The 26,268-nt window shown below is 42.7% G+C and overlaps 1 protein-coding gene across 3 annotated transcripts in view; it reads right to left on the bottom strand.

Annotated features, from left to right (window-relative positions):
• Positions 1–6,978: 6,978 nt before the first annotated feature.
• SLC1A3 (solute carrier family 1 member 3) overlaps positions 6,979–26,268 on the bottom strand; it is a 78,570-nt gene continuing 59,280 nt past the window's right edge. For 2 of the 3 annotated variants that reach the window (XM_055422166.2, XM_055422168.2), the window contains 7 exons: positions 22,414–22,618; positions 18,912–18,954; positions 15,579–15,871; positions 12,799–13,032; positions 12,003–12,197; positions 10,971–11,105; positions 6,979–9,331 (listed from right to left, as the gene is read on the bottom strand). In XM_055422166.2, coding sequence (XP_055278141.1) covers positions 9,127–9,331; positions 10,971–11,105; positions 12,003–12,197; positions 12,799–13,032; positions 15,579–15,871; positions 18,912–18,954; positions 22,414–22,618 — 1,310 coding nt within the window. In that variant the 3' untranslated portion in view covers positions 6,979–9,126. Of the gene's footprint in view, positions 9,332–10,970; positions 11,169–12,002; positions 12,198–12,798; positions 13,033–15,578; positions 15,872–18,911; positions 18,955–22,413; positions 22,619–26,268 lie in introns of those variants that run through there. The other variant, XM_055422167.2, reaches the window with a different exon arrangement.

Genomic DNA, 26,268 nt, shown 5'->3' with positions numbered 1-26,268 from the left:
ACTGAAAGATGCCAAGTAACCACAGAAGAATATTTAGATGGGCAAGGACTGGGTTTGTCCACCTGAAGGACCAACAGAGAAGTGAGAGATAAAATAGAGGATCCTCGCTGGTTCAGATGGTTAATAACCCACGTGCAGTGCAGGAGACCTGGGTTTGATCCCTAGGTTGGGAAGATCCTCTGGAGAAGGGCATGGCAACCCACTGTATTCTGGCCTGGAGAATTCCACAGACTGTATAGTCCATGGGGTCGCAAAGAGTTGGACACGACTGAGTGACTTTGACTTCACTTCACTTGTGGGAAAGATCCCAGCTAAGAAGCTGCAGCATGTGGGAACTAGTTTCCTGACCAGGGATTGAGCCCAGGCCCCTTGCATTGGGAGCGTGGAGTCTTAGCCACCAGACCATCAGGGAAATTCCCACCCTATTTAAATAGTTCTCCAATCCCTCTCCAGGCTCTTATACAGCTTTATTATCCCTCACAATGATTACAATTTGAGCCCATGTCTTAACAAAATATCACAGACTGGGTGGCTTAAACAGCAGAGATTTCATTTTTTCATAGCCTGGAGGCTGGGAATCCAAGATTAGAGTGTCAGCATGGTCAGGTTCTGGTGAGGCCTCTCCTCCAAGCTTGAAGATAGCAGCCTTCTTGCTGTGTGCTCACATGACCTTTCCTTGGCATGTGTGTGTGTGTGTGTGTGTGTGTGTGTGTGTGTGTGTGGAGAGAGACAGAAGATCACAAATCCTGTCAAATTAGATCCCTATAATTGTGGCTTCATTTAACCCTATTGCCTCCTAAAAGCCGCCATCTCCAAATGCAATCACATTGGAGGTTATGGCTTCAACCTATTGGAAGGACTAGCATTCAGTCCAAGGCATCCTTATAAGTCCACATTTATTCAAATGCATTTCCACATTTCTTAGAACTGTCCATGCATTTCTATTCCTAAATTGCTCATGACTGTGCCTGCACATGGCAGGCACTCTATCAATATCTGTACAGTAAACAGATGAAGGGCAGCATCTTCTCTGTTTATCCTTGTGAGATTGTAAACAAGTTTATGACTCCATTATGATAACACCTCAAACATGTCCCACTGATCAGGCAGATGCATGAGCTAGCCTTTTACCTTTGTTTCCGATAGAATCTTAAACAAGATCCTAGAAAATAGGAATGATTATGACCCTGATAGGGATGAGCCAGTTGAGGTATGGTGAAGTGACTTAACTGGCCCAGAGTCACACAGTCAACAGGCAAGGCTGAGATTAGGACCCTGGTCTGTCAATTCCAAAGTCCCTTTCTCTTTAGATTCTAGACCAGTAGTTCTCAAACTCCGATGTGCTTCAGAATCACCTGGAGGACTTGTAAAAACAGCCTGCTGGGCTTTTCTGATTCTGTAGACCCAGGGTGGAATCTGAGAATCTGCATTTCTAGTCAGTTCCCAGGTGATACTGATAGTGCTGGTCCAGGGACCACACGTTGAGAATTCCTGTCATAGACATTCACTCCTTCGGGTTCCCTTTTCTTTCAGACTCCTGAACCCTTTCCTGTCTCTCTAGCCTTTGCTCCAGTCTCAGCCATGAGTTCACATCACGTGCCCGGTGTTTCCACCTCGTCTGGTCTGGAGGGGCCCTCCGGAGAGCCTAGAGAAAGACCTCTGCCACAGGGTGGCAGCAGTATTCCAGGTACCGAGAATCTGGCCTGGAGCTGGGGACAGCTCATTAACACACCAGTCCTTGGGTTCCCACAGAGTGTGGGCCTGACTGCCTCTCCATTTCCCCTTGGCAGGGAGCAGGGTGGCTGGAGGGGGCCTGGCAGAGGGGGAGGTCGCTGGCACACAGAGAGGCGGTTTTGTTCTCTGGGAGACCTGGGAGGAAGCTGGGTGGTCCCCTCAGAGTGTCGAATTGTGCCCTTGACAAAACCGCCATGCAGCGCGGGGCTGCTGGGAGAGCCGGGCCTGACAAAGGCCTCAGAGGAGACTGGCAGGGGTTGCCTGTACCCTGGGTGCACGCAGAGGCCTGGGCCCCTCCGGCCTGGCAGTTTCTCAGGATACTCGTTTCTAGGGGTGATGGGGCTCCACAAAACCTCCCTCCCAGAGGAGGTTGGTCTGTGGCATCCTCGGGGAGTTCCTTCCTGCTCTGTGGGCCCAGATGGAGTCAGGAGCCACCTTCCCCTCCTCCAGCATCATCCGTGTGCCTCTTCTTTTTCTACTAAGCTGGTCTTATTCTAGACACCTTAAGAATCTTCCTAAGTGCGTGAGCTGTGCTGAGAATTTTGTAATTTTCATTTATTTAATTCTCATTACATATTACGGAGGTCTTATTAACCTGTTGATGACAAGGAAAGCTGAAGCCAAGTGCAGTTGACCCCAGAGCCCCATTCAACCTCCTCTGGTATACGGAAACCTGATAGGAAAATTGGTGTGGAAAATTTGGGTTTCATTTAACCTCCTCATGTACAGATAAGGACTTACAGGGGAGCCTGAAGGTTTAGGTCAAGGTACCACAGTTGGCTAAAAACAGGTCAGGGATTTTCCTGATGGTCCAATGGTTAAGGCTCCAAGTTCCCAACGCAGGGGTGGCCCAGGTTCGATCCCTGGTCAGGGAACAAGATTCCATATGACACAAATAAGAATTTGCGAACCACAACTAAAGATCCTGCATACCTCAACTAAGACCCAACACAGCCAAACAAAAAATAAATAAAAGAAAGAAAAGCAAGTCAGGGACTTGAACTCACATTTCCTTGTCCAGGTAACTACTATCACCATGAAGCCAATAGATTATGTTCCAGGGTTAAGCAAGATAGTTCAGGGACCTTGAACTGCCAAAGAACTTAGGGTTAATAGTGTGGATTCAGCCAGCACCATGTACAGGTTTAGATTCAACCATCACTCTGAAGCCAGCCAAAGGCCTTTAAGTTTGAGAAAGCATGAAGGTATTGATACTTTTAGCCTAGCTGTGTTAGTTTCCTACCACACGTGTAGACGTTCTACTTCTTCAGCTAATGGCTCATCATCAGCTTACATGAAATAATGCTTTATTGAAACCCTGTAGTGCCAAGGCCATGGAATTTGGTGACAGTTTTCAGACTTGTGTTGTTGACAGAACTTTGAGTGCTAAGTTCTCCCCAGGGCAGATGGATCGTCACTTCCTTTGGGGGCTGAGATGACTCTTGGATGGTCTTTACTTTTTCCTGCTATGTCTGCAAGCTCCTGGCTGGCTGCCTTCAGCCTTTTTTTCCTGATCTCCTGAACCTACAGATTCGAAAGGGAACCCCAAAAGTTGTCATCTGACACCATCTTCTGCAAGACCCACCGTAAGCTGGCTGTGTGTATGTGATTCCTGGGAAAGACTTCAGGATTTTTAAGGGGCTTATTTTGTGCTCCTTCTGCAGCACCAACTGGGCCCTGCTTTTTAATATTCTTCAGCCTCGGCTGAAAGAAGGGGCTTTTGTGGGAATGATGCCCAACCACAGAGGCTACAGTTTCCTCAGAAGACTTTAAAAAATGCCTCCTTTCCAACTTTACAATAGCTGGAAAATGACGGTCTTTGGATAGTGCAATATGAAAAGAATATGGGTGCGTTTCTAAAAAGGAGCACCCCAAATGAAAAAAATATGTTCACATTGGAAAACAATATGTGAATGCCAAATTGCTCAGCCCTGTAACAGATTACAGAAAATATCTTATGTTTGGAGTTGGGCAGGGGCAGGGGAGGACAGGAACAAGGGGTAAGAGAAGGAAAGGGGGAAAAAGGAAAAGAGAAGAAAAACAGATGTGAGTCTAAAATATTTCAAGCATGGATAACTGAAACACTATTTAATTTATTTAAGACCATGCAGTGATTTACAAGCACATAATAAGTGATGAAGTCCCCAAAGTAAATAAATAGGAAGAAATCTCCCAGATTTGGGCTGCCTTTTACACATGTTTTTGTCTACAAAGAGAAATTAAAAATTAGGATAATTATTTTAACAATCACACGGACTCTGTCACCTATAATATTCATTTCACTGAAGCAAGCATAGTCTTGAATTCTTCATTTCACTTGTATGTAGGGTAGCCAAGTTAACCAAAAAAATACAGGTTGCCCTTACGATATTTTGGGACACTTACACTGAAACATTATTTGCTGTTTAATACTCAAACTAAAACATTATTAGTATTCAGATTTAACTGCTTTCTTGTATTTTATCTGACAATCCTACTTGAACGTGTATGTTCAATAAAATGAGACTGTTTCCAAACTGAAGGTTGAGACACTTGTTTTGCAGGGATAAAGAGGGAAGTTTTGCAGGCATAAAGGAAGATGAGATGAAAAAAAAAAGTTCCCATGCCACTTTCTGAGCACCTGTTTTGTGCTTAGGAAACATAAGTGAGAGGATGTGAAGATAATAATCTAGAACAAGGTGGTATCAAAAAAGGAAGTGGGAGGAGAGAGAGGCAAGTCCACCGGGGAGACCGTTAAACAGAGAATATCCAGAAAGGAAGAGGCTCCTGGGAGAGAGGACTGGAGAAGTAGGATGACCAGAGGGAAAAGGGAAATGGGGCGGGGTAGAATTTTAAACCCCTTGATGGCTTTCACATATTGATCTTCCCTCTGCATTGCAGACCTTGGAATTTCATATTGAGCTAATCCAAGCAAGTTCTCCAAGAGGAAGTGCAGTTCCTTCCTGCGAAGAGCTCCGGGCTCCCCCCGGTGGCTATTATGGGTATCGCTCCCCCAGACACTGCCTCATTTATCCCCGAGTTTTCTTTCCCATCTCCCTCTTTCTCTCTTAGAACTCGGCCTTCCTCGAACTTCGCTTTCTCGGCTCTTTCTGACGGTTTATTCATTCGGAGTCTGCTTTCGGCATGACGCCTACCACCGGCTCTGGCCCCCAGTGCAGGCCACACAGAGCTGACCATTGTTGCCCCAGTCCTGGGACCACCCGGGTGGGAGAAGGGGCCGCGCGCCGCCGCGGAGGCCGGATGACTGACAGCAGCCTCAGGTCAAGGGCGCCGCGGGCCGCCCGGAAGGAGCGCGTGCCCCCGCCAGCGCCAGAGGAGCCCTTCTTTAGAGCCACGCAATTAACAGCAGTACAATCTCTATTTTCAACACGCTGTATATGAATAAAGACTTACCAAAAAAAGAGAAAGGATTTTACTGGGAAAGTGAGATTTTTTTCAGCCTGCTGCTGCTGCTAAGTCACTTCAGTCGTGTCCGACTCTATGTGACCCCATAGATGGAAGCCCACCAGGCTCCCCCGTCCCTGGGATTCTCCAGGCAAGAACACTGGAGTGGGTTGCCATTTCCTTCTCCAATGTGTGAAAGTGAAAAGTGCAGCCTAGGAGAGAAAAATCCTGCTTGGAGAGGGGCAGTGGTGCTGAAGGGATAAATATGGGAAGCACGAATAGACTCTCAACTTCTCACAGTGCTGGATTGTAAGAAAAATTGTTAGGAGTGTGTTTCCTCATCAGAAACATTAAAAAAAAAAGTTGTGAATCTGAAAAATTTCCAAAGTTCCATTTGTGACCAGATCTATGACCACGGCACAGAGGGATCTATGCCGGCTTCCCCATCACCACCTTAGTCACACACCGACAGGGCTGCCATGTCCCTCAACCCTAATGGCATCTCCAGATCTTCCACATGCCGATGACCAGCTTCTCAGGCGTGGCTGTGGAGGTTGGGGCGGAGGCAAAATCCAGCTTCGACTGGGCCAGGAAGGAAACTGGTGACTACAGGAAGAAGCACTTCCTAGGGGGGAGTTTTTTGTGGCACTTTCCTGATTGCTTCTGTATCCAGAAAGTCCCATAGATGCAAATTCCCTTAGGGTGGCCAGAGTTGGTTTGATTCCCTCAGGCTGTGGGCACTTCCCCACCCAACCATTCAGATATCACAGATGCCTTGTAAAAAGACCGGTCAAACAACGATTTGTAAATGTTTTGGTCAAAAGATCCTTTAGAGAAATTGATGGAAATTAAAGATTGCTCCCATGCAGAAAGGCAAATGCCCAGAACTTTCCCTACAATTTCAAGGGCTGTATGAGCTCACTGAAGTCTTCACACATATGATCTAGGACAGTGGTCCCTAACCTCTCAGGCACCAGGGATAGGTTTCATGGAAGATGACTTTTCCTCGGATAGGGTGGTGGTGGTGGGGATGGTTTGGGATGATTTAAAGGCATTACATTTACTGTGCACTTTATTTCTAATCTAATGCCACTGCTGCTCTGACAGGAGATACCGTTACTGTGGCCCAGAGGTTGGGGACCCCTGATCTAGGGGTTTTGTGGACCATACTTAAGAGACCCTCCTCTAAGTGGCTGCCACCTGCTGGTAGAGGGTTAGATTAAAAGGTCTCCAGACAACTTAAATCTGGGCATTCCATGGTACTGTCTTTCAGTTCTTTATTAAAAAGCATGACAGAAAAAAAAAAAAGCAGTTACTCATAATTCATACTTTATGAATAGAACGGTTCACTGGCACATTGGCTGTTTCTGAAATATCCCTTGAGATCTTATTCAGCTCTTTTCACAAATGGCAGCAGTCATCACATAGATAAATCTACCTAATTTGAAGGTCAGACAGGAAATTACTTTTTTTTGGAAGAACCACTGGTGGCATTACACTTTTCTAATTGATCCCAACATGGAAATGATTCACTCTATTGCAGAAATCTGAGTCTGAAATGAACAAGTAAATGCAAGCTGTTAAAGCAAAATGCTTCCCTCACCTCCTCCAGTTTCCAGCTTCAGTTTTAGGAGTTGGGCAGGGAGAGTATGTCCTTTCTGATTTTCTTGTGTTTGGGTTCCCTAGCTGGGCCTTCCAAGATTTTACCTAGTAAAATCTAAAAAAAGAAAAAAAAAACAAACCAAAAAACTGGAAGGCATCCTTCCCAGCCTTTTCCTGACCTCACTGAAATACTTCCTTAGATGAAAAGTTTATTCTCCTTCAGGGAGAAGAATAATAACAACATGCAAAGATATCATGTAAAACTAATTTTTTCTTTATTGAAAATACATCTACAAAGTAACGCTTCTCAGTCCACACTGGGTACATGTGATATGCAGAGCCTGTGATGGGCTGGGCGAGAGGGTCATCTCAGAGGATCTGCTTTCCATAAGAGATGGTTAGTATTAAAAAAGATCACACTGTGTAACAGAGTTAATTTGACATGGTTAATTTTTGCTCTACTGGTGTCATGACAGCCATGGATAATACATTAAGTTTTGTAGTGTATTTCCCAAATAGAGCCTTGACATTAAACGGTTATTCCACCACAGCCTAACGTTAACTTTTGTACACACATAATGCTTGCGATCTATATAAAAATATCTCTAATTGTGTATCAGAGGATGTATGTCTAGATTTTCAATCGTTAGCATAATTAAGTCCATTCTTCACCATTTTCAGTCAGAAACTCAAACACAGTTGGTATTGTCTGACAGCTCCCACTTCACATCTTTGACTGCATATTCCTTAGAGGGTAAAAAAAAAAATTAATCTCCTCTAAACCTGGTAGCTGCCTTGCCTGAAACTAATGCCCCAATGTCTTTTTTTTTCTTGGAACCATGCTGACATGGCTTCATACCGATTCATCTTCTACCATTTCTCTCATGGACACAAACACAATCAAATCAAACACCACTCCAGCTTAAGATTTTGAATGATTTTGTGAGTGGTGTTCCAACACAAAGATATATCTTGTTTTTGATGAGAGTCAAAAACCTTTTCAAATAAGAGACCACCCACCTGACTCTGGGACCTCTAGTAGAGACAGAGCTCATTCATTTGACTTGTTTAAAATAATATAAGAAGTGACCTTATATTTTAATCTGAAGACTTCCTTAGGGAATGATTTTTGAACTGAAGAGAAAACATGTTTCAGGTTCAAAAAAGAAAAAAACAACCACCTTTTCCTTAAAGATGACTTATAATCTTGGGGTTTTAAAATCCTCTGTTTATAATGTCAACCACTCTCCATTCTTTCCTGGCTGGCTCTTTAGTGTTCCAAAGTAAGATGGGTAAGCACCCTTGCTAATTGATAGTCTTACTTTTTATTTTCTAAAAGTCTATTGTCAGTTGAGGAGTGGTGGGAGACATCCTTCCCAGTAGAGTCCCTTAAGTTTGGGAAGAAACAAAGGAATACGTCCCCTCTTGGGAAGAACTAAGCAGTTTCATGAACAATTCCACTCCTGGAATGCCTCCAGTCTGGTGACGTGTAACTGACATTTTGGACGCAGGACCTTGTAAACCACACAGCCATCCCCCCACTATTTAGAAACATTCATTCGCAATGAATGTCTGCTTTGAAAGTCCCATACTCCATGGAATGATCCTTGCTACAGAACATTCTGAGGGGAATTGGAGGACATGTTCTTTCATGGTGCCACCTGATGTTTGGACTGGAATCAATCATAAAGGCATCTAAGGAACTTGCTCATTTTATAGATGGGAACACTGAGGCCTAGAGGCCATAGAGATAAGACTTCATAACTTCCCCATGGCCACATGGAAATTTCTCTTTACATGCCTCCTTACAGCTGTGCTAGGTATGTATTAATATTGTCCTGCTACTAATAAAATAAGGACACACATCATAGGAGAAAGGGGGGGGGGAAACCCTTTTAATATCCAACTAATAACCCATTGCTGATCAATTTGTTTTGTTTTGATCCTAAAACTGAATTGTATGCTGAAGGATTTTTCCATTCTGAAAGTTGATTTAAAACCATGATTTTAGCCTAGTATTTGTTTTGAGTCTTTAAATTATAAGATTTATCACATTTACAGGATTGTGTGCCACAGAAACTTGTAAGATTTGATCAGGACTATTTTTGATCTCAGTACCTTATTAGATAAGACTAACGAGGTCGCAAAGAGTTGGACACGACTGAGCAACTGAACTGAACTGAACACGAAATGACTTAAACATTTGAAGGCTGGGATGAAAACTATACATTTTGGCCACTGCAAAATCCTCCCTTGATTTTGGATGAATACTTCCTAATCCTGTCAGGGCAGGCAGGGGAAGGGAGGTAAGGGGCTTACTGGCGAGAATGAGTTGTAATGAGATGGAAACATTGTATAATGGTTTTCAAACACCTGGTGCTCAAGGAAGCATTTCTTTGTGTTAGTCTACATCTTGGTCTCACTGTCCATGGATTTTTCAATTTCGCTTTCCTGGGATATCAGCTGATACGGTTTCTTCATTTCGTTCTCTTCAATCACTGAGTTACCCATTTCGACATCCCGGTTCTTCAGTTCATGTCGTGACAAGTGTTCAACAATGCCGGCTCCCAGAGAGTCTCCCAACACGTTGGTGGTGGTGCGAAGGCGGTCCCTGGGGAAGAACACCGAGGAGTGAAAAAGGCGGCTACAGTAAACATGATATTTCAGCTCATGTTCTGAACTAGCCAGCTAAGTCATTGGGGGCATCTCTTAAGTTCCGCTTCCCTGTCTCCTTCTATTTAAAGTTAATCTTTGGTTCTCTTTCCTTCCTTTTACCAGAAGGTCTCAAATTGGACTCCAGAGACCCCTGGGGGTCCCTGAGGCAAAAACAATTTTCATAATAATGCCAAGATATTATTTGCCCCTTCCCATCTCACTTTCTCATGAATGTCTATCTAGTGGAGTTTCTAGAATACTACAACATAACAAAAGATAACAAAAGAGACTGAAGGCAGAAGCAGTTAGTCTTGTATTAAACTAGATCTTAAGGAGATTTTCAAAGATGTAAAATGGTGTCATTCTTTTCCCTAAACTTTTGGTTTGGAAGATTTTTTCAGAAAAACGTTATACATGTTAACGTGTAATGAATTTATTATTGTAATCTTTAAATGTATTTAACATTTAAAAAGTGCCCAAGTTTTTCTAACATGATGAATATTGATAGATATGACCCATACAGATAAAAAAGTTTTGGGAGTCCTCAATTTTTTAAATGTAAAGGGGTTATGAGACTAAAACTTTTGAGAACCACCAGTTTATGCTATAAAAGTCTTCACATGAATCGAATAGGACTGTGGGGCAGATAGTGGGCCGAGTGCTTCCTGTGTACTACTGCTTTTAATCCTCATAGCCCCACTGAAGACATGACTGTCTTCATTTTACAGAGGAGGAAACTAGGGTGGCTGGGTAACCTCCCATTATCACACAGGGGCAGGACACAAGCCCAGATCCAAGTGACCGTGGAGCGCATGCTTCAGTTAGCTACCTCCCCACCTCCCCCATCTTATAGTGCCTTGAGCACACTGAGCTTTTTGCGGTCATTAGATCTAGCGCACAGCGTCAATGTAGACTCTAGCACCTAATGCGTCCTTCTAGGCTTTCAACTTGGACATCCTGGAGAAATTCTGTAAGTGGAAGGGAAAGAAGAGGAGTGGAACGTGTCAGTCGAAAGGGTGAGGGGAAAAGGGCAGAGGGATGGGCCTTAGAGGTTAAGGTCTAGGGTACTGTTCTTGGAATTTTCCCCAGAGCCAAAAATCAATTCTACTTAATGACGCCAGCTCTCATTCCACTGTCTCTGGGGCCGCCCCACTCCCTGCGGGGATCAGATGGGAACATCTGCCCTGTATTACGCCATTGGAATGGGAAGCACAAGGAGAAAGGCTGAGCCAGCCCGGGAGGCCCACACTTCTGTCCCGGCCGCCATGGGGACGTGTTGTGCAATTCAGAACTGACTTCGCTGATTTATGTTGACTTTGCAGACAGTGGGTTTCCCAATCCCTAAATGGCTTTATGGAGTGAGAAGTGTAACAGCCAGATGTGCCCTGTGGGCTGATAAGGGGGTGAGTGTGCATAGAGTCTGGGACCCAGGCTCCAGATAGCCACCAGGATCAGGCAGGGAGCACAATCATTACAGACCAAGCTGCCCTTCTTCCTGGAGCCCTTTGGCAGGGGTGCCAGGCTGCCTGGTGTCCTAGGATGACAGAGGGGCCCCCACGATGGCAAGCGGGAAGATGCAGTCTGAGTGTACTCACAGGAACCAGTCCACCGCGATGATGAGTGTGATGTCGTCGGTGGGCAGGCCCACAGATGTCAGCACGATGACCATGGTGACCAGGCCTGCCTGAGGAATCCCAGCTGCCCCAATACTGGCAGCCGTGGCTGTGATGCTGTCAGAGGAAGTCCCCAAACAGAAAGCCTTTGTTTAAATCTCCCCAAATAGAGAGCAGACCCTATAAAACATGCACAGTGGTGCTGACTTGCCAAATTAAGGACACACTTTAGAAAAATGTACATGAGATTGTTAAAAAAACCCATTGACTTAATAAGCATATTAACTAATACTTATCAAATGCCTATTATGTGCCTCCTGATATGTGAAGCATGGCTTACCTCATTTGCTTCTTGCAACAACCCTTCGGGAGTTGGTCCTACTATCACAGCCTTTTCTAAATAAAGAACCTTGTACCTAGATATTGGGTTGGCCAAAAAGTTCTTTTGGCCTTTCCCCTAAGATGTTATAGAATACTTCCTCATGTACCTGAAAATATTTCATAAGGTCTAAAATACTGTACAGTTACAATAACATTTCTAATAATTCTTGCATCCAAGCAGAGGATTGTAAGGGATACTGAACTTGTATGGCTACTGTGGTCAGAAAAAAAAAATCAAATTTATGAATTCAAAAGAAAAAAGATTTATGAATAAAGTTCTGTAGCACCAACAGTATTTTTTACAGAGGTGATGTGAATTTCATTTGTAAGGCACACAACCCGTCTGGAACTCAGTTTGTTAAATATCTATTTGATAGGCTTATGTGACAGTGTGAAAATGTTTTATGAGTAGATATAAAGTGGCATTCATAAAGTAATAAGTCTGTGGAAGAGACTGTTCATGGTTCCTTACATCGTCCCCCTTGCATAGAACCAAGTGTTCTATAGGGTAATAAGGGACCAGAACTTGTGGTTGTGTCATTCTGGGTGTTACCCTCATCCAGGTGGCCCTGATCACTAGCTCATCATTTGAAGGCATTCTTAAGAAAATGTCATGTAGAATATTCCCTGTACCTGATTGTAATAATCTGTCCAAAGTTCAGTTCGAAGTTGTTAACTTGAGCAATGAAAATGGCAGCCAAGGCCTCATAGAGGGCGGTCCCATCCATGTTGATGGTGGCCCCTACTGGGAGCACGAATCTGGTAACACGTTTGTCGACGCCATTGTTCTCTTCCAGGCACTTGAAGGTGATGGGTAGGGTGGCGGAGCTGAGCACAGTAAAACAGGACATGTCAGTTGACCATCGTGACATGTGAAGCAGGGCTTACCTCATTTGCTTCTTGCAACAACCCTTAGGGAGTTGGTCCTACTATTGTGCCTGTCTGTTTTAGTACTTGGGACAGAGAGTTCCTTCCTCTCCCATATTCTAAATTAAAGGGAAGTAAGTCAGCACTATTATAAATAGGGGAACAGGATTAGGAACAGTGGGTCCCTTCACTGCATCATTTGTCAGCTCTCTTGCTCCTAGGTTCCTCCATGAGGCATTGCTTGTGATTACTCTCCAATTCCTGCAAGAAGAGCCTGTGCCAACGCTCTGCCATCTCAGGTAAATGGCAACTGGACGAGGGAGATGAAAGTGAGCAGGAAAGGATAGCTGATTTCTATTTTTCCCCTAAAAGTGTGTATATCCAGCCATTCCCTAAATCCCAAATCCGTCTGATTAGCATCAGAGTCAAAAAGCCAATTCATCCGTCTAGACATTTAAAACCTGGAAAAAATGCACCCTGCCACTCCAATCTGAAGGTTCTGATTCAAAGTAAGGTGTGAAATATATTTTCTGATAGGAATAAGCCATGGATATATGTATACCTGGAGGAAGTTCCTAGAGCCGTGATGAGCGCTTGCAGCAACCCTCCGATGAAAACCCAGGGGTTTTTCCGCGTTACCAGGAAGTAGAGGAGAGGCAGAACAATGACGGCATGGATGAGCAAGCCCACGATGACTGTCACTGTGTACATGGCCAGCTGCCCCCCAATCACTCCCATGTCTTCCATCTCAACAATTTTCCCTGCAATCAGGAAGAGTATGCCCAGAGGGGCGTACCTATGTAGAAGCAACACATGCACAGTTGGAAGTCTGATTTCCAACAAACTATTCCACAGAAATTACCAAGTGATAAGAAAAAGTCAATGAGAGTTGATTTCCAAACTTTTCTGCCCAAGATACTATGAGGGCTTGCAGAAATTATGAACTTCCTTCTTTCCTTTTTTAAAATATAAATTTAAATATAAATAGTACTTTAGGCTTTCCTTTCACTCAGAATTTCTTTAGGTCACAGTTTTTTTTTTTCCTCCAAAACCAAGAAAAATGGTAGGTTCAGAGGTTTTGTTACTTACCTTTTTTTTTCCCCTAAATACCTCAGTCACTTTGGGAGTCCTCAGATGCCATCCACTCTCCGAGCTCTCCCCACCACCTCCTGTTCCCCTGCTAAATACCCTGAACAGTCAGAATCTACTGAACCAATTTCCAGACTTCTGGACGGGGGAGAGGGGGCAGCATTTCCCACATCAGAGACTGATTCCCAAGCTAAAGCAAGATGTATACCATGACATTTCAGTGTTTCAGATTTGTAGTCAACTCTCTTTATCAAGGAACACTTTTATTGGTTTTTCCTATATTACAACTTGTTATAATATTACATATGTAGTATTGATTTTTTTATTTAAATAAATGTACTATAAGAGGAAATTATATGTTACAGTGCAAATGAAAAACTAACACCTTTTGCGATGAGTAGAAGGCAATCGTAAAATAAATTCATGCTATCAAAGTTAATAACATGCATGTATGTACTTCCACAATCAGGTTATAAATGCTCTAGTTAAGCAATTATCATCCACAGGCTGCCACTGCTATTTGCAATCCTTCTTCTAGATCTTGCTGTATATCTGAGCAAGAATTAACATTGGAGACATGAAATGGATTGGATACATTGAATCAAGGCTGTGCTGCCTGGCTTTCAACTTTCTTTGTCCCACGTGTACGTTGTAAACTACAACCCAACTCCCATTACCATAAACAGAGAAGTCGATCACCCTTCAGGAGAAGGGTCTGTTGGGAACTGTGGAGGACTTCTTTCATATTGAAAAATACAATGGTTCTTTTAAAAGCCCTTTAAAAACACAGGCCAGGAAAGTATGAGTACCTGTTTTCAGAAATGTAATAACTCAATGTTGAATGTGCAGGCGAAATGTACAGCTAGAAAAGCTACATGTGAGGTTCATTCAACAGCCTTTGAATAGACTTCTTTCATAAAAGAGGTGAAAGGTAGAGGCATTTTAATAATATGAAGATAAATGTCCACTTTCAGCCCTGCCAAGGTTTCCAAGGAGGGCCCCCAGCATTTCAACGGGGATGCCTGTGGAGACCGCACTCTGATCATCTTTGTGTTTCCAACTTCATATCCATCTTGTACAAACTCCTGAAAAATGGACTCTCTGGGCTTCAGTGGCAATAAAGACCAAGGATATTTTTAATCACGTTGGTGAGTGCTTTTCTTAGAAATGGATGCCTTCCTGCCTCAGGTGCCAAGAGGGAGTCTGGATTAAAAATAAAGGATAAAAGGAAAGCAACCCTCACAGGAGGTTTAAACCAATCACTGGGTTCTTCCCTGCTGGGGAGAGTTTATTTTTCCAAGGTCAATGTTCCTCTGTGGATTTAGTCTTTTCCTTTGTCTTCTGCTCTCAACTTTCTTTGAAGGAAGTTTTGTTATAAATTGTAGCTTGGCTTTCTATAACACTTCCCATGTGTCCCTCACACTAGCTGCAGAAGGGCCATTTACATGTCTTTCTTAGGACTGAAGTGGAGGAGAGGAGAGCTCAGTTTTTCTGATGGTTCAGGGGCATCGGCCTTTGCTTTTCCCTCTCCTGGGAATGCGATTCTCACCACTTTGTATAGCTAGCTTCTCCTGGACATTCAGAGCTCAGCAAAACATGTCATCCATCTCTTCAGAGGCCTTTCTGTCCCAACAAAGGCAAATTTTATGCCTCCTCCTCAGTTATTTTTTATCACACCACATGATATTATATAAAATAAAATCTCATGTTTTATTTTATTTTTTCTCCATAGCACTTGTGACTCCAAGCAAATGGTTGATTTGTTTGTTTAAGAATATAAGACCTGAACAAAGTCCTACTGTATAGCTCAGGAAACTATATGCAATATCTTATAATAAACTGTAATGGAAAAGAATAAAAAAAAAATGTAAGATCTAGGACATCTTTGTTTTCCTCAGTGCTATATCCATAGTGCCTGGCATTAAATGCTTGGTATACAGGAGATAATAAAAAAATATGTATTAAATGAATAATTAATTAGTTATAAAAGAGGAATGAGCAATGGGATGCCATCAGCACTGGAATAAAGGAGTTGACATCTTTCAAAACCAAGGAAGCAAACTAATGAAGAGAGGTTCACAGATATGTTCAAGGCTACTACCAGCCCAGAAAGTCACTGATTTTCTTATGCTTACCCGGATGAAATCTTTGCAATTGGCCATCCTGCCTGGTGGTATCTTCCTCAGAACAGAACACAAGTTGATGGCAATAAGCATCTTCTATAGAGCATACAGAGCAAATGGAAATACATACCACATGATCACTGCCACCAATCTCATGATGGCTTCGTTGAGAGAATCAAAGAACTCTCGCAGGGCCTGGCCCTGCTCCTTCATGTTTCCAATCACAAATCCGAAGCACATGGAGAAGACAACTAGTCCCAGGGCATTGACCCCATTCACAGACCCTGGGACTGGGACTAACTCTTCTGTGATCCTCGTCAGAGTCTCCATGGCCTCTGACACATTGTTTATCACGGCGCCCACGAGTGTTTCATTGGGCTGGATGGGCACTTTAAAGCTCCTCTTCTCATAGTTGGTTTTAAACTTAAAAAAAGAAAAGACACAACAGTGATGAAAGATGATTTTTCTTTTCTTCTTTGTACTTTCTGCTTGCATTTTCTGTAATGATATACATTACCCTGAATTCAGAGAACTGTGTTATAGAAAGTATCTGTCTATTTATATCTATCATCTATCTAATCTGTGACAAACCTCTACTACTTCCTTAGTACAGGCACACACACACTTAAACATACAGCAAATCATAACAGGAAAGAGGTTGACGATGTTGGAGTAAACATATGCATGTTTCTGAAACCCTAATAAAATGACTATAATAGGCTTTTAAAAAAATTAAAAGATATTCCCAACAATCCCTGTATCCTCTATGGGTTCATGTTATGCGATCATTGGCAAATCACCTAATGTCCCTTTGCTCATATCCCATAGCTGCAAAACAGGGGTCACCTCACAGGGTTGTTGTAATGATCAAATTAAACAATATATGAGATCATCTGATAAATTTAAAAGCACAGATTTTAATGTTGGCTAGTGGTACTCACAAATAAAGCTCTTCTGGAACTAGACTTAGCTGGAGATTTTGGTGAATATTAAAAATTTTAATATCCCCAAACAACATTCCTCCACGTATTTCTGATTGTATCAGTTCTTAAGAAGAGGTGTTTGATTGGTGAGGATGACAACCCACTTTTCAAGTCTACAGAGGAGTTTCTCCTCTTACTCAGGAAATGGTCTTGAGGCTTTCCTGGTTGCCCAGTGATTAGGAATCCACCTGCCAATGCAGGGAACATGGGTTCGATCTCTGGTCCAGGAGGATCTCACACTAAGCCAGTGTGCCACAACTACTGAGCTTGCGGGCTGCAACCAGAAAGTAGCTCCTGCTCGCTGCAACTAGAGAAAGCTTGTGAGCAGCAATGAAGATCCAGGGCAACCATAAATAAATAAATAAATCTTAAAAGAAAAAAAAGGGAGATGGTCTTTATACCAAAATTTCTGCATAGATGCCCCCAAACAGAAGATGCTGAGCGTATTACGGTGGCCATCTGAAACAAGCCCATCTCTTTATGATTTTAATAAAAACAGAATTTCTGGCCTTCATGATGATGGTACTGAAGCAGCAAAGAAGGTATCTATGGATACTTTCAGCATCTATGGATGCTGACTGGATCTAGAGACCAGGGGAAGAAAGCACAGCTGTACACGGAATGCTTAGCCATCACTTTACCAAGAGTATTGGTTAAGTATGGGAGACTTTTTTTGTTCAGTGGGAAACTATCATTTCCAAACAAGGACATGGTTAGCTGTCAATACTGCAGACATAGCCCTAAACAATCAGTAGCATTGATGGTAATTTTAAGGAAAAAACTGGCCCCCTTCTGTCTCCTATTCCAGTCAAATCTCTGTTCAACTGGGGTGCTTATGTATTTTAGTGCACCCCAATTTTAAACTGTCTAGGGTGAATTTTCAATCCCAACTAGCCTTTCCACACCTCCAACTCTTTCCCCTAAGACACAGTTTACAGCCTACACAGAAATTGCAACCTTACTTGCATTCTGATCTAAGACAAATAGATCTGGGACGATACATTTGCTTCTCCTTCAAAATCGTGTAAGTGCTATCCAAAACCAAATATTGAATACAATAAATCTGCGTGAGTCAGCACTTTTCCCAGTACTGCTAGAAATCAACATTTTTGAATTCGTCCAGTGCCAGCTGACTAACTGGAAGAATCAGCCCCATGGTGCTGGGGTTGGCTGGCTGGATTGAAAGGGGATTATTATTTATGGTTACAGTTGTTTTGAATAAAAAGGGTTAGATTTTGCCTTGTTAGCCTTTTTTTTTTAAAGAAAGAATTCTTTTTGAATTTTGCAGTATGTGCAAAATTGACTATTAAAAATGGTCAATATAAATTTTAAAAAGGGAAATAAGTGAAGCGTGGAAAACTTGTTCTTCCATGAGGTCAGGGTTTGGTTTTGTTTATTTTACAGATCCCAAGCACAAGGGTTAGGGTAAAGTGACAGCATCTGGGGAAATGTTTGGGAACTACTATTTAACAACTATAATGTCTAATTGTTTCCCTCTTAATATTTTGGGTAGCAAAGTTGTTTTTAATTCAATTGAGATTAGAATGAGCTTTACTCATTTTATCCCCTAATAGTAAAATGTGTTTGTGTGTTCAACACAGAGAGCCAAGGGTTGTTTGGATTTGGTGCTAAAAGGAACTGGAGCTCACTACGACCTCCTGGGAAGTGTCGCATCAGCCTGGATACCGCTTTCCAGGAAGGGGAACAGAATGTAGAAGCAGAAAGATGACAGAATTTGGAATCAGCACAACAGGTTTAAATCCTGGGTCTGGCATTTACTACTTGTGAAATCGTATGCCTGTTACATGACCCCTCTGAATGATCACAGGTGAGTTGCCTCATTGATGAAATGAAGACAATGATACCCATCATATTTATGTCAGGAGTAAATATAACATTAGTGCTTGGTACAGAGCAGACGTTCAATACACGATGGTGGCAATCCTTTCTGACATGGTTCCTCCTTTAGAATCCATAAGGCCCTTAACAGAGTTTTAAAGAACACAACCCATTAACTTTTAAAATCAAACCCAGAAACTTGAAAAATCTCCCTAATCTTTGAAGCAAGTTGTAAATATATCTTATACTGGAGTTTGTGTGCTTGTGAGCTTTTGTGTATGGGATATAGAGGAAGGGAGAAAGTCTCCTGATTAGCCTTCTTAACAATTAACAGAGACTTAATGAGCCATTTGTATGCAAGACATATAGTGTCTGGCAACTAATAAGCCTTCAATACAAGGGAAGACCCCTCCCTCTCCTCCCTACAAGGGAAGACCCCTCCCTCTCCTCCCTACAAGGGAAGACCCCTCCCTCCCCTCCCAATTCCCCAGAAAAATCTAGTGCTTTCCATCTAGTTGGCAAAGGAAGTTCTTATTGCAGGGAAACAGGAAAAAAAAAAGTAAATTCAATTAAAAAGACAGCCACACTTTACTTGCCAAAGAGGAATTTCAAAGGGGAATTCATGGTGGTAGAGTGTTTACCTGTTTAAAGCAAGCTTCCACCAGATTTGGAGGGAACATATTCCTGCAAAGAAAATAATGATCACTTGAAATTTTTCCAAATAATAAATTAGTTCCTGCAAGGAGATCCAACCAGTCCATTCTAGAGGAGATCAATCCTGGGTGTTCATTGGAAGGACTGATGCTAAAACTGAAACTCCAATACTTTGGCCACCTCATGCGACGAGTTGACTCACTGGAAAAGAGTCTGATGCTGGGAGGGATTGGGGGCAGGAGGAGACGGGGACGACAGAGAATGAGACAGATGGATGGCATTACCAACTCGATGGACGAGTTTGAGTGAACTCCGGGAGCTGGTGATGGACAGGGAGGCCTGGCATGCTATGATTCACGGGGTTGCAAAGAGTCGGACACGACTTAGCGACTGAACTGAACTGAAATACCTTTTCATTGTGTGTAAGGTAAAGATTGCATCCAACTAAGCGGCAAATGGAAAAAGAGAAAGATTTTGGTAGATAGTTTTGAAATGGGACATAGGTCATCCCTAAGTGTTGTCCATGTAGTTCATATTTTTCAGTTTAAGTCCCAAATTCAGCTCATCTGTCCTTTTGTCAGACAAATGAATTTTTAAAATTCAGACATCAAACCTTGCTTCCAGGAAGAAACCAAGTGAAAATGGAAATGCCTTTTAGAATAAGCGTTCTGGTTGACTGGGAGGTCATTAGGGGTCATTCAATAGGGGTCATTTTAGTATCATGCTGGGTGTTTAGGGACCAAATGTTCTAAATCAAATGTCATGGTCAGACTGTGGAATTTTATTCTCCACAAAGTCCTCCCAAAGAACGCTGGGGGATGAGATAATGACTCTGAATGGTTAGAGCTTCTAGCCCTTTGGTAACCAACAGGGAGATGATCCACAGAACTTGAGTTTGGGGCCCAGGTGGCAGGATTTATCACTTCCTCAGACCAGTGTCTGTGTTCACGGTGGGGAAGGAATAAGAGTCAGCACTCTCACTGGGGAATTTCTAACCAGCTGTGTGAACTTGGGTGACTCATGGCATCCATGCAGGTCTCAGTTTACTCATAGATTAAAGAGGAGATGGGTTTAACTATCACCAGGGCTCCAAGATGGAAGCCTGTGGAGGAGACATGACCTGGGCAGCTGGTCAGAGCCTGAGATTCCAGCAACTGTAAGTCACTGATCATATGTTAAGGTTATAAACTCTTGTCTCTTCTTACTGCCTAGACCATCCTGTTTCTTTGTTCTTCCCGTCTATGCTCTATGGGTTTGTTTCTATGAACCCTGAGATAAATGTTTAGGAGATTCTAAGATAAATGCTCAAACCAGGTATATGGGGGAGTACAGGCTAGTCTCATACTTGTCACTGGGGCAAGGAGGGGCAGAAAAGCACCAGAGAATGACAAGAGCCCAACTCTTTAAACAAGGAGTAGAAATTATACAGAAAGAGAATGTAATAAAATACCCCCAATCCAAACTACCTGAAGATAAAGTCCCCCCCCCAAAATGGTGAAAAGCCTCAACTAACTGTATGAACTAAATAAAATAATTGTCATCAGGTGCCAACTTGGTATGAACTAAAACAGAATGGCTTATTACCTTCAGATAATTGCCATTAACTCCCTGGAAAAGGTTTTCAAGAGGGGGCGGTATAGTGCTTACACACAGATGCTACAAAGTCACTCACAGCAGGTATTGAGAGGTGCTGCTGAAGAGGTCCTTTGTTGCCCAACTCACTCTTGAACCTACCAGCCACAGACCCATTCCTTGAGAGGGCATAGGAGATTGAGTTTCCAGGAGGAGCTGCTTTCAAATGGTCAGTGGGGAATCCTAGAGTAGACATATTGGACTGGCAAGCCAGTCACTCTGCAAGTAGGTCCATTGGAAAGTAAGGAGGAAAGAGCTAGGTGTGGGAAGGCAGCCTGGATGGGCTGCTGGCTGGACTGTTGAGCAGGTGGGACATCTCGAGGTCTGTGCTAGGGTATCTTCCATTTGCCCTTCTCCATCTATCCTCCATCCTGTTCTGTGCCTGCGAGGCTGCCCCCTTGCCTTCTGGCTTCCTGTTGGGTTTGCCCAGTGGGAGGTGCTGACAGATCACAGAGAGCAGTGGGAGAGAGAAGTGGATGTATAGGTTCTTCCAGCTCTCTCTCTTGGCAGGTTGGGCAATAGCTCCCTTCCTCCAAATTAGAGCTCCAGCTCCTGTCTTCGGTGGCCTTTCCCAAGGCTACAGCTCATCCTGAGTTCTAGGAATAGCTCCCTTCCTGACCTCAAAGCAACAGGTGGTAACAAAACAATTTCCTATTGCTGATAGTCCCCAAGTGTCTCACCATCACTTATAGGTTCCCTTAACCCAGCCCTCACCTTTGCATGCCCTGTTCAGTGATCCTTTTGAGCCTGCAACACGCTTCCCTCCAGGACCTTACCCACGCAAAAGCAAATGTGGATAGAGAGCAGGCAGGGAGGTGCCAGGATCAAATTTGGGCTTAGTTCTCAGTTCTATGTAAAACAGAATATATCATTGGGTCTGTTTCAAGTATTAGATAAAACTAATTTGTAATCAGTGTACAGTTTGCATATAAAAATAATGCTAAAGAAGTAATCCTTTAATCTTTTATTACTGATTTGCCAAATCCTTTCTTCCTAAATAGTACAAAAGGAAAATCTTAGGTGAGATCAGAAGATCTCTAAGGTCCCTTCTGGAAAAAATAGTTGTGCGTAATGGATGGTGATACAGATCACAAGTTCCAAATTAGAAGAGTCCAATGAACAGGCTATGCTTGCGGGAAAAAATAGCCTTAAAGAGTAAAACTTGAGAAAGGTAGGTCAAGAATTATTGAAAGGCATTATGCTAAGTGATGTAAGTCAGAAAGACACGAATACTATATGATTATTACTTATATATGTGGAATCTAAAAAGTACAGCAAACTAGTGAGTATAACAAAAAAAAGCAAACTCACAGACACAGAGAACTAGTGATTATCAGTGGGGAGAGTGAAGGGGGAAAGGGAAATATAGGGGTAGAAGAGTAAGCAGTACAAACTACTAGGTATAAAATAAGCTACAAGGATATACTGTACAACACAGGGAATAAAGCCAGTATTTTATAAGCGGAGTATAACCTGTAAAAAAAATTGAATTTCTATGCTGTACATCTGTAACTTATGTAATTGCACAACAATATACTTCAATAAGAAATCATACACACAAAAGAACTATTGATATTAATATTCCAAGATGAGCTGCACAGTTAAGGGGACTGAGTGCTCAGATTCTGAATCCTAAAAGCAGGGCTCCTAAATCTTTATCTTTTCCTTGCTCTTTTTATCTCTTTCACAGGAGATCAGAAAACGGACCCTTACTTCCATTTCTGTTAGATGTGATCTTCATTTCAAGCCCAGCAGGACTGGTTCCGTTGGATACCTCTTCTAGGGTTTGGTCAGCTCCCCCCGAAAGAGGAGAGGTGGTCAAAATATACCCAAAAGGATGGGCTTGCAAGGACGTACCTGATCAAGTCCAGGAAGGCGTCTGCAGCTGTCACTTGTACAATTTTGCCTTCTCTGTGCATGTTTTCCTTTGTGCCCTTCCCAGGATGGATGATGATAACAATGATTATGCCAATCACCACGGCAATGATGGTCGTAGTCATGTAATAGACTACAGCTCGCATCCCCATCTTTCCTGATGCCTTACTATCTAGGGCCGCCATTCCTAGGGAAGGCAAAGAGAAGGAGATTTTCAGGAAATCAGTTCAGGGCATTGTCCAGTGGAAGGTAATGGGAAGAGCATTTCCTTTTTCACTCCCAACCCTCTCCCACCCGGCAATGGGATTTTATACATGTTATGAGAACTTGGCACCAAATTGAATCAGGGCATCACAAAAGGTGAAGGGAAAAAGCCATAGAATGGCTAGGCACCAGCTGTGTCAGCTAACACGTGATCACCCATTTTCTGCCCCAAGTGTTGATTTCATGTGACTCTCTGATGGTTTGAAGGGGCAATCAAATTCTTTCCTAGGTTGCTACTAGTTGGAGAAGCTGTGAGTGTGAATTAGTGAGTATTGTGTATGTGTGTGTGTGTTTGTATGAAGAGATACCTTAAAAAAGATTTCTGGTAGGATAATCCAAGCATATCTCAAGTTTTGAGCACTCTGCAGACTCACACAGAGTAACTACCACTAAATTCTCTTATAAGAATTATTATTTTAAGTATGCACTTCTAAGTTTTTTTGGATTTTGGTAAAATTTATGCTATTATTCTGATCACTTACTGAGTTATCCTCAATTTACCTTTATAGTAGGCCAAAGTTCTCAAATAGCTTCTCTGTTGTTTCATTTTATCTCATCTCATCAACAGTTTTTAAAAACAGTAATTTTGGTGGGGTTCTTCTCATTTTTGCTCTCTGCCTTCCTCCACCTTGTCCCACAGGCCTGGCATACCTTATCTCATGTGAAACATTCTTCCCCTCTTTTTCAGGACATCTTCAAAGTCTACCTCAGGGAAGGCATGATCCTCTGTGAGAGAGGAGGATGATGGTGAATGCTTCCCTAACTGTTCTAGCAAATGGAACACATCTCCATGCCTCTGGGGATGGAAAAAAATTGGAAATAACCCAAAATTCTCAAAAGATTAAGTTTTTGTAATCATAATATGGACTCTTCTGTTTCATTAACCATTTCCTCGTTTCTCTTCTTTCTTTCTCCCCCCCAAACTCCCTAAAACATTGATTCAATTATAGCATCATCCAATCATAACTAATCAAACTATTTTCTTTATTATGCAAAATCATAATTTTATAAATATATTAAAAGTTTACACTGTAGCTCAGTGATCAGTATCAGACTCTAACAGTGGTTCAATATGTAGGTAGTGACTCTGTTTATATCAATGTATTTAGAGTAAGGTAAAGTATATTGGATAATGTCCATGAATGCCAGATAACTGGCTGAGTTTGCCCCCAAATCTTGATACAATGGTAATGAGCTTATAGGGGAATTGAAGCCATGATCTCCAATTTATAATTTCATGTGTATTTGAATCAAATCATTCATAATTTTCATAATAAGCACTTAGTACTTGCTACGTTCTTATTTTTAACAACAATCTGTAAGGCAGATTAAAAAGCAAATAAGTAACTTTCTCAGTTCTTAGTTAATACCAAGTAATATGAAGTGGGAACTTGAGCCCAGATCTGATATAACTGAATTTAGTGTACTTTCTGCCCCTGAGAAAACCAGCTACAGCTCCCACAAACAAGAAGGCCAATTTTGGTTTTAAGGCACTGAAGTTAGCTTCTTTTATCCCTGCCCTAGGCTTCTTGAAACCTAGGGTTAATCCCCATTTTGGGGTTGGCGCCACTTCAACACTTTACCATCATTAGAAATGGGCTAATCTGTTCTCAATCCACGTGGTCCCATCCCCCCAGGTTCATCCGCAGGTCTCCTATGGTGTCTCAAAATATCTTGGCTTTCCTGTGCTTGAAATCATTTCTCCCAGAAGGGGCCCACTCTCTTTCCCATCATTGCCTGAGCTCGTCACCACTGAAGCCTGCAATTCTTCGGCGGGCGAGTGGTGTGGGCACAAAAGGCCGGATATCTCTGCTAGGGGTACCAGGCGGCAGTATTCTCTTCCTCCGAGATGCTTTCTTTCCCTCTCGCCTTCTATTCTCTGGTGCTGTTCCGTTCTCACGCCAACTCTTCTCTGCCGCTCCTGCCCACTACTCCCGACCTATAGCTATTCAGAGAGAGCGCTAAGTGGTCAAGGCACAGCACTGGAAACCAACGTGGCAGACAAAGGAGGAGGCTTAAATCTCCCTCCCTCCCACCATGGGGGAGGGCTGGGGAATGTTATTCCGGAATTCACAGCTACAGGGCCATCAGCTCTAGGAAACAAAGTTTATAGGTGGTTTTTTTTTTCTTTTTTTAAATGAAGTTAATAAAAACAGAAAACCAATGAGTATTTACTCCATACTTTCCAATTGTGAAATAGATGAAGACAAACATTGAAGCATTTTTTTTAGCAGTGAGCCCAGAAGGAGAATCGATGGTCAAATGAGAGGCCTCACCAACCTCTGCATATTGACCCTGATCCTGTGAAAGAGAATAAAGCAGCAACTGCTAACGGTTTAGAAAAGGCAGGGATGTGTGCAGGTATCTTTATCAACCAAATCTCCATGGAGGTCCTTCTTCTAAAAGGGTCTGGTGCCCCATGCGGGGCTGCTTGCTGACTTCTGCTCTGGGTACCCCAGTGCCCCCTGCCCTCCTTCTTCCAACTCTAACCTCTCCCCTTTTCTCTGAGTAGGGTCTGTCAAACTAAAGGGACCACTCGAAGCAAAGAGACACACTGTCATCAGGGCAAAGGTAGGATGGATATGGACAATCTGTCACAACACTGGGTCCGCAAGAGAACAGCCTCGATGCTGGAGGAGCAAAGGAAATGGAGGAAAAAAAGCTCTGGAAGGCAAAACTCCACACGAGCAGGCATTCTTCCTGTCTCTCACCCCAACTCGGGGGCCATCTCCTTTCTCCGGCCGCCTGAAATTCCAGACAAAGCGCTGCACACAAATGTCAGAGTGTCTGGGCACAAGGGTAAGGCACTAAATCACTTTGGAGAAAAGGGAACTCTGGCAGGAAGTGCTCTAAATGTTTGAGAAGGGGGAAGTCTGCATGCAGCCTCGTCATTTTAAAATATATGGAGGAAAAGGGCACTGGGGTGAGGGCAAACGAGGTCACTTGGGTATGCAGGTACTCGTGGGAGTATGTTATGACAACTATGTGTCCATCTAAATACCGACGTGAGAAACACGATCCAGGGCAAGTAGTAAAGATAATGATCTTAACTGGTCCCTTTTTCTTCATCTGATCTGGGCTTAGCTGAACCAACCCCATTCAAGACATCCTGACATTTTTATTATGAAAACAATCTGTCATCGGAATTGAGATCCTTTTGAACCCAAAGAAATACTATATTGCTTATTAATTACAGTTCTGTCATAGTTCTTCCAATTACAATGACGTTTGTAAGTTTACATGTTTTGTATATTTTGAGTTAACTTTTGTGCTGATCCACTAAATCATTCACCAAATTCTTCCTCTCACCAGTGGCACATATTCATCTAATTTCATGACAACTGTATGTTGCAGATATTATTGATACCATTTTAAAGGTAAAGAGACAAGAGACCAGAAAAGTTAAGTAACTTGCCCAGTGTTGCACAGCTAGTAAACAGTAATGGCAGGATTTGAACTCACACTCAAAGGGAGTACCCTTTCTACTATACCTTAGTCCTTATGGACAAGCTAGGAGTCCCCCACATTTCATGCGCTTTTATCCATACTAGCTTTCTCTAACTTTATTGCATT

Source organism: Moschus berezovskii, chromosome 18, assembly GCF_049115385.1.
Source record: "Moschus berezovskii isolate FMDL1 chromosome 18, NW_MosBer_1.0, whole genome shotgun sequence".
NCBI lineage: Eukaryota > Metazoa > Chordata > Mammalia > Artiodactyla > Moschidae > Moschus > Moschus berezovskii.
Note: the sequence above shows the minus strand (reverse complement) of the source record. Positions and strands in the feature narration are given on the sequence as shown.